This window comes from Triticum dicoccoides, chromosome 7A, assembly GCF_002162155.2.
Source record: "Triticum dicoccoides isolate Atlit2015 ecotype Zavitan chromosome 7A, WEW_v2.0, whole genome shotgun sequence".
Taxonomy (NCBI): Eukaryota; Viridiplantae; Streptophyta; class Magnoliopsida; order Poales; family Poaceae; genus Triticum; species Triticum dicoccoides.
Window position 1 is genome coordinate 246,136,431 of NC_041392.1, and position 9,012 is coordinate 246,145,442.

Here is a 9,012-nt window from a genome sequence, read left to right on the forward strand (position 1 = left end):
TCTGTCTGTACCTAGAATACTCCCATGCTATGTACTTGGACTCATCGAAGAACATCAAGAAAAATGATTACACGCACATAAAGAGTGTTCTCGATAGTGCCTTGTTAACCTTCAGCCTGTCTGGTGGATATATCAAGGTGAAAAAGTACAGGAAGAATGGGATGTGTTTCGGCCATAAGACTAACGTCTGCTGCATCCAACAACCGTACACCAATAAGGCTGATGGTTTCTACCTCATGCATCACTTGATCGAGTACAGAAGGGATAACCAACGCCTTCGCATCTCAACTACTTCCAACGATGCCAAGATTGTCAACTGGGCCACAAGCATAGTAAGGACACCGGATCATCAAATCCGAGCTGAGTTTTATCACGCACAGTGTGAACTTGCCCAAGTGATCATGAAGGATGTCCTCGAACTAACAGGGATGTTCTACCATGGGCCAATCATGCGGGATGATGTCCGAGCACTGCTACTCGCTCAGCGTCTGGACCTAAAGCCTTTCAATAAGCTTGGTTGCTTTCTCCCTGACTATGAAGATTGGACCGCCGACATGGAGGACTGATTGTCGATGGCAATATGTCACTACTGTCTTTCTATGGTAAAACTTTGAATTTATGCACGACGAAACTCTGTGATGTAATTAAACCATCCTCCTGAACTAGCGTAGATTGCTCTAATTAATTAGTTTGGGTATGAGGAACTTCGTTATTTATGTTTACTATAGGTTGCTTGTATTTTGCTAATTATGCCTCTTTGTGTTTTTTAAGTACATTATGTTGCATATTATCGTTGAATTCATTAACGGACGATGCAGGTACATAGATCATAGATGGCGAAGGACTGCTACGTCGTATTCGTTGGGAGGGTTTCAGGAGTGTACGACCACTGGCCAGACGCTCAGGCCCAGGTGGACAGGTACCCGGGCGCTAGCCACAGAGGGTTCGATAATAGAGCCGAAGCGGAAAATAGTTACTTGAGGCGGACACTCCGGCAAGAGAGGGATCGAAACCGGTGCCTCAAGAAGTACTACATAGTCGCGCTCTTGCTCATGTTGATCGCTCTTCTCTTCTACTTCATGGTTTAGATAGAGATGATGAAACTTGTGTGTGTGCCATGACCATGCAGTTGCATTTATTCGAGACATGACATGACTTGTGTATTGCTATTTTCAAGATGTGATGATATTTGTGCTGGATGATGATGATGATGATGGTGTGACGAGACTACTCTATGTGTATGATATGATGAGAATAATGTATGTTTGTTATGCTATGATGAAACTACTATATAGAGCATGCACAAATATATCACAAATACGTAGAGGGGAAATAAAAATATAAAAGCAACAATATTAGCAGTAGCGCTGGTAGGCGTCTAGCGACAACGCTGGTTTAGCAACAACATTTGCTATAGTGCAACGCTACAGATAATTAGCTGGAGCGCTAGTTGGAGCAACTCTACTGCTAACCATACTTATCAGTAGCGCTGGTCCGAGCAGCGCTGCTGCTACAACTTAGCTGTAGCGCGTTAACAGTAGCGTTGGACCCAACGCTACCGCTGTAGGTATTTTCAGCGCTGCTAGTAGGCTTTCTCCTGGTAGTGATAACTTCCTACACCACAATCTCAACTATTCTTCCATAAGCTTTCATTGGTTCCATGAGAAAATTAACTTCAGTATATATCTACAATACACATTACTTATTACTTCTGCAACTAATTTATTGTAAGAAGCACATTATTTGTTCAACCCTGTTGTATATAGAGGTTGCGTCAATTAATTCGGATCGGAGGGAGTAAAATCCTTTTAAATCATGCATGACAAATGGACCCATAACACCACATTTGATCAACCTATAGTGAAACCAGGGTAATTCTATATAGTACAAATCTCAAGTTCTCAACATGTGATGTTCTTTTTTGAAAATTTCAACATATGATGCGAGAGCCCAAATTATGCATGATATTTGGGCAAAACTAGGGGGGGTTGGAATCTGGTAGTGGATAATCCAAAATATCGTATATTTGTATTCGAGAAAATGCCTATTTGTATCCGAAACATCCGCATCCGAACTAAAATGGAAATGAAAATTATCTGCATATGAATTTATTTAAAGGATTAAAAATAAATATGGTGTGAGATTTTGACACAGATGCATATGGAAATAGATATATCCATATCCGAATAATAGTATGGGAGGTAACTTTCAAAATTCAAGCCCCAGTATGTCAATTATCCAACATAAAAGCCAAATAAGTGGTCAAATTGTACCCTTTTTATGATTATACTTAGAAATTATTATGCATTATAGTGGTATTGATCATAAATATATTATCCTTGACTTATTGCATGTCTTAGGTTGATTATTTCATGTCAAATAGCTATCGACTAATTTTCTTAAGCAACATGTCGCTATTATTCGTATCCGTTCCGAATCGATTAAACATCTGATATGTATCCGTATTCGAGTAGCACCCGATCGACATTCGTATCTGATAACACCCATATTCACATTCGTATTCATTTTGAAAATATGGAAATGGAAATAATAAGAGCACTCTCCGATCGCGAACCAACCTGTAATTGGATGATTAGAAAGACTGTGGTATCGATGTTCCCGTCGACGACGGGATGCCTACGGTAACTTCGTAAATTTCAAGATGATATATCGACTCAGTCTTTCAGAAATGCTCATAGGGATAAATTATGCAGGTGTACGTTCATAGAGATGAGTGTATGCACGTGTATATGAACGCTTGCGTTGTACATTGTTAAAAAAAGCACTATCCGATCCGTTTCACAAAACAGACACAACAACCATTATCATATGATCATATCCCTGTTTATATTTGAAAAACTGACCCAAATCCTAGCAAGCACAGTTGGAGGCAGGATCACCGGGTCCACCTGTCACTGAGCCATGGGATTGGGGAGCCACACAGAAAACTCCACGTCATCTCCCCCGGATAGGCAAAATCCCCGTACTACCCCTCCACCCTCCCTAATCTCCATTGGAGTCCGACGAGGAGAAAACAGAGGGAGAAAAAAGAGGAGAGAGAGAGAGCGAGCGAGCGAGCGAGAGAAAATACGAGGAAAAATCTCACCTCCTCTTCCTCCGTTCCCCTGCTCGATCCGCCGCGAGAAATTCGCCACCAAATCTATTGATCTGTTGGATCCAATCCGCCGATCCGTCGATCGGTTCGCGCGGGCCCTCGGTCCCCCGGTGTTTCGATCTGGTCGGAGTCAGAGGAGATGAATGGCGCCGGCGCGAGCCAGCAGCAACAGCAGCAGCAGCAGAGGCTCCGGCAGCAGCAGCAGCAACAGCAGCAGGCTCTCCTGATGCAGCAGGCGCTGCAGCAGCAGCAGTATCAGTCCGGTGTCCTCGCCGCCGCCGCCGCCGCGGCCATGACTCAGGTCGCCCTCTATTTCCTCGGTTCCTGATCTATTTGTTTACTCGTGCATTCGGGCGCAGCAATGCACGCCGATCTGTCTGTGAGCGCGGAAGATTGTTGTTTGCTTGGTGGTGCGTTCCCCCCCTTTTCCCTGAAGTTGTTGGGGGTAGGTGTATGTTGTTCTTTAGCGACTTTTGGCTTGATAGCTGAAGTTTCTTCCGTGGAATGGAGCAGCTGCTATTTCCATCTGTGTTGCATTTGCATGGTGGCGCATGTCTTGTTGTGCTCCGGTTGGTTGGAACATTGCTCCATTGTTATTCGAAGCACATTGGCTGGGTAGATGCGAGGCAATTACATTTACTTGTTTTTGTTTTCATATGCTCCTTGCCTCGTTATCTGTTCAGGATATGCTTCACATCGGTTATTTGTATGCACGTGTGATAGCTGTATTGCATGTCGATCTTGGTATGAACCTTGAAAATTGTTGTATGCTTTGAGTCATGATTTTTGCAACACAATGAACGCCATGTTTTAAATTAAAATTGCTTTCTGTGTCTCTTGTACTCTTAAGAGCAAGGGCTACTGCTGTCACCATCTGTACAAATCTTGTCAATTGCATTGGCCTATTCATGATACATTGATTGTTGCTCACGGGTTGTTAAATCGATGTGAGATCAATGGTGCATATGCACAGCACATAGGTCTAGCAGACAGTTGAAACATAGGGTGTGTGAGAGAGAGATGTTTGGATGTAACACAACATTTGAGTCATTATTATAATGGCATAAAACACGACTTTGGAGAACTGGGATTTTGTTCCTATTACATTGATTTTAATTTTATCATCTTTTATATGTTATTTATTTCTCTTTGCTCCTCAACTAGTTTCGGCATCAGCATGTATCTTCTTTTTATTTTTTTTATTTTTACATTTTGCAGATGGAGCCTGTTTCAAATGGCAATCTCCCACCTGGGTTTGATCCATCCACATGTCGCAGTGTGTGAGTGCTTTCGGTGTTCTTTCGTGTTTTCACCTCCATATGATTTTTAGCTTAGTTCTTTTCCCTTTAGTCATGCAAATCGTGGTTTAATTTTAAAATCAATGTGGAATTCTAAGATGAATTTTTCAAATGAATATCATAACAACCCATGGTAAAATTTAGATCAGCATAATTTACCATTGAATCTGTTGCTAATTTATTTTATTGTTTAGTTATTATTAAATCATCATTAAATATGGCTGCATGCTATCTATCTTGATTTTTTTATCGATTGTTTTCTGACTCTGATCTGATTTGTGATGTCGTGACAACTAGGTATGTAGGAAACGTACACCCTAATGTCACTGAGAGCCTTCTGATTGAAGTTTTCCAGGGCTCTGGTCCTGTGGAAAGATGCAAGCTCATCCGGAAAGAAAAGGTGCACTTCTACACCTGTAATGTGCAATTATACTAGCAAAATCACATGAAAATTCATTGCTTTAAAGGGATTTTGCCTTCCAATTACCTTGATGGATTTTGTTCATGCACCTCTTGTACTGAACCATAGGTTTGATAAAGAATTAGAGAACGCCGATGTCTTGACATCCCAACATTTTTAACGTTTTAGCCCATTGCTGCCCTGTACCCTACTTGCCGTGAACCAGGCCTGGGTGTTCGGTAGAAACCGAAAATTCGGTTAGTACCGTTTGATTTAATTTTTAATTCGGTTAATGAGAATGCTAACCAAAAATAGCTACCTGGAACATGAAACTGAAAATTCGGTTAACCGGGAATTTCGGTTCGGTTTTCAGTTTAACCGAATAATACTTCTCTTTGGATTTGTAACGTAGCGTTATCTCCCAGCCCTCTTATATAGCTGAGCTATCTACTCCCTTCCCACTTAGCCAGGCAAGGTGGGACTAAAAGAGAGGCTACGACCTGCCAGTTTGCCAGCATCGACTGCAGCGTTTCACGCTCAGCTAGCTCACAGAGAACTACACATTATTGGGCTTGGGCCTTGGACCCATTGGTCATGGGAGCGACTAGTGGTCACATGCGAACGAGTCAGCGACGTGTCCCAAAGCTTCGGTCGTTTGTTCAGGCTTTCTCGTGTATAGTTCGGTATTTCTCGGTTTTACCGATATGTATACTGAAGGCCGAACTTAATATGGTTAGTGAATGCAAAAACTGAATTTTCTTGCACCAAGGATAAAAAACGAAATTTCGATTTATTTGGTATAGGTATCGGTTCGGCGTTCGGTTTGTCGGTTTTTATGCCCAGCGCTACGGTGAACATGCTTATTCATCACTCCAACTCGAATTAATTGACACAACCTCTATACAATGTTGTATAGAGGCTGTGTAAATTAATCCGGATCGGAGGGAGTACAATTTATCCTTGTAGTGTGTGTAGGGAAATTTGCCTAGGCTTGTACATATAATTACTTTTCTGTGAATGCATCAAGACACAATGCCTTTGTATTTTCTTGAAAATATATACTGGTTCTTTTGGTATGCTACTGAACATGTTGCTAAATAGGCAAAAAGCCCACTGTTGTCAGTCAATTTTCATCTGTTTGACAAGGATTATCTCTTGTTCTCTGCAGTCTTCCTTTGGGTTTGTTGACTACTATGATCGGAGGTCAGCAGCTCTTGCAATAATGACCCTTCATGGGCGTCACATGTAAGTTCTGGTATATTTAACTAATTTCAGCAACAAAGATTCTGGAGTCCCGAATCAACTTCTAATGCTGTTCATTTTGAATTATTTCGCCCAGATACGGTCAAGCAATCAAGGTGAACTGGGCGTATGCAAGTACACAAAGGGAGGATACATCTGGTGAGATACTTTAAACCTTCTCGTGTCTTGTTTTCCTTTTCTAATTAACCTTTGTTTGGTTAACCGTGCCCATTGAATTATTCCAGGGCATTTCCATATTTTTGTTGGTGATTTAAGTTCTGAAGTGAATGATGCAACTCTTTATGCCTGTTTCTCAGCATATCCTTCTTGCTCGTAAGTTTTTAGTTCCCCTTTATTTCTACTACTGTTTCGCTGCAGCTTTTCAGTTGTTCATGCCTGCCATTTATGATCAGTGATGCTCGAGTCATGTGGGATAATAAAACTGGACGCTCCAGAGGTTATGGCTTTGTCTCCTTCCGTAATCAGCAGGTATGAACAACTAAGACCATTTCTCTTTTGCATTTTCCAGTAGTCTTACCATTTTGATCGCATGAGTCTAATACCCACCTTAATATCTACTACCTAATAGTCTGGTGTTTGAGCTATTTGATACTGATGGAGTATATTTCTTGTTTAGTTCTCATGTTTAGCAAACCATTTTTATATGTTACATTTTTTTCCTATTAATCAAATTATTTCTCTGGTATTGAAAATTTGAAATTTGCCTGTCTCCTTGCATCACCCAATCAAAATTCAAACTGTAGTACCAATTTTGCATTTAGTCTAAGATGAACATGATGTTTGATGACTGAATGAAGCTTCCTTTAGTAACAACTAAACTCTCCAGCATGTCAAAAAAAAAAAAAGTAAACTCACTAGAGCATATCTAACTTCTTTGAGAAATGGAGACTGGTATTTTGATCAGTCCTACACTTACAATTTCAAGCTAGACCCTAGTGTTTTACCTCTATCAGTGTGTCACCCAATACTATGTTGTTTCTTGGTGCAGGAAGCTGAAACTGCTATAACTGAAATGACTGGTATGCCAGTGTTGGAACTTACAGCTGATTACATTTTTCTTTCTATTTTCTACTGATATTTTGATATTCGACCCGTCTAAGTCTTGCAAACTAATGTTTGCAACAGGTAAATGGCTTGGCAGTAGACAAATAAGGTGCAACTGGGCAACAAAGACCAACGCAGAAGAGAAACAAGAAACGGACAATCATAATGCAGTTGTACTAACAAATGGTGGTTCCAGTAATGCAGGTCAGGTGTCTATAATGACAAGTATTTTTAGTTCAACGGTAGATTTGTTCTCATGTTAAGCTCAACGAATGTTATGAAAGGAATCACCTGGCCGTGTTTTGAATAATAATGATTTTAGCCAGTAAAATAGCTGCTGATTTTGCCTCTGTCCATCTCTCTTCTGTAGCAATGGAGGCAAATCAGGATACAGGAAGCAAAGAAAATCCAGAGAACAACCCTGATTTCACAACGGTTTACGTTGGCAACCTTGGACATGAGGTAAAACAGTAAAAACAAGTTTCTGCTAGCGCCGTTTCCTTCCCATGTCATTTATGGAGTTACTTCTCTGGTTTTTTCTTGTCAGCTGAAAATTTTAGGATAGGCTGACCTTTAATTTATCCTTTTCCTTAACTGGTCAGGTTAATCGGGATGAGCTTCACCGCCATTTCTACAACTTAGGGGTCGGGGCTATTGAGGAGGTTCGTGTTCAACAGGAAAAAGGGTTTGGATTTATAAGGTACAGTACCCATGGTGAAGCAGCGTTAGCTATTCAGATGGCCAATGGATTGGTTGTTCGCGGCAAACCAATCAAGGTAACCTCCAGAGCAATTATTTATTTTGCTTTTGTGCCCTCTTTATTCTTGACACAATTGTTCATGCAATTTCATCATCTGTTCCTGTGTTACCTTGTAGTGCTCATGGGGCAACAAACCAACCCCGCCCGGGACATCTTCTAAGCCGCTGCCGCCCCCGATTGCTTCATATCAACCCGTAGCAATGGCTGGTGTGCCGCAAGGCTTCACAGCAGCCGAACTTCTAGCCTATCAGAGGCAGCTTGCCTTGAGCCAGGCGGCGGCAGGGCAGATTGCTGGCCAGCACGGCCTCGCAGGCCAGGTATCCGCAGGGCTACTTGCTGCTGGCTCCCAGGCCCTGTACGACGGCTACCCGAACCAGACGTCGGCGCAGCAGCTCATGTACTACAACTAGTATATAGGGTTAAAAGGAGGAAGGCATTTGTAGCGCTCAGCTTGTTTGACGCAAGCCTGACCTGACCTTCCTTCCCGGTTCTCGTATTTTTCTATTTTCATGTACTATTGTCGTGAGAGCTTTTCATGTGCTTGTCGCGGGATTGTGTTTTTATTTTTCTTCTCATTGCTGTACTATTGACCAATTTTCTGGTCTGATTTCGTTGGGTAGCCCTCCTTAACAGAGTACCGGATGTATTTTAATGTGAATCTGCGGTTGATTAATGTAATGCTCTCTTGTTTGACCGATCCCCTGAGGACTGTCGTCGGGTCTTGGGGAGAAAGCTGGTTTTTATTTTATTTTATCATCTGTGGTTTGGTTGGATGTGTTATACAAACCCCAGGCCATTTGCAATGTCAGGTGCCAATGCCATCACTGAGTTTATTATCAGATGCTGAGCACATGAGCATAAATGGCAGCTGAGGACATGCCGGGCAATATTGCCAATTTGTCATCACAACTTGGTCTCTAGTAGTGCTACACAGCCACCTGTGAAATGAAATGTTCATCACAACTTGGTCTCTAGTAGTGCTACACAGCCACCTGTGAAATGAAATGTGGCTGAAGGATTGCAGTTTCAGAGTACAATGAGTAAAGGAAAGTTGGCAATACTAAGCTGATGATTGCCGTGGCAAACTACGTGATCCTCAAGCTTCTCGTGCACAGGACGTGAGACCCTTGAG

The 9,012-nt window shown here is 41.8% G+C and overlaps 1 protein-coding gene across 1 annotated transcript; it reads left to right on the forward strand.

The window, feature by feature from the left end:
- The first annotated feature begins 3,024 nt into the window (after positions 1–3,024).
- Positions 3,025–8,579, forward strand: LOC119328435 (oligouridylate-binding protein 1B-like). The gene is made up of 12 exons (XM_037601422.1): positions 3,025–3,416; positions 4,334–4,395; positions 4,711–4,813; positions 5,982–6,058; positions 6,153–6,214; positions 6,301–6,388; positions 6,469–6,544; positions 7,065–7,095; positions 7,202–7,324; positions 7,491–7,582; positions 7,723–7,896; positions 7,997–8,579. The coding sequence occupies exons 1-12, from the start codon at positions 3,255–3,257 to the stop codon at positions 8,288–8,290; spliced, it is 1,344 nt and encodes a 447-aa protein (XP_037457319.1). The 5' UTR covers positions 3,025–3,254; the 3' UTR covers positions 8,291–8,579.
- The last annotated feature ends 433 nt before the right edge of the window (positions 8,580–9,012 follow it).

Coding starts and splice junctions, on each gene's coding strand:
- LOC119328435 (XM_037601422.1), top strand. CDS start 3,255: ATGAATGGCGCCGGCGCGAGCCAGCAGCAACAGCAGCAGCAGCAGAGG. Junction 7,325..7,490: donor TGGTGGTTCCAGTAATGCAG/GTCAGGTGTCTA, acceptor TCTCTTCTGTAG/CAATGGAGGCAAATCAGGAT. Junction 7,583..7,722: donor TTGGCAACCTTGGACATGAG/GTAAAACAGTAA, acceptor TTAACTGGTCAG/GTTAATCGGGATGAGCTTCA.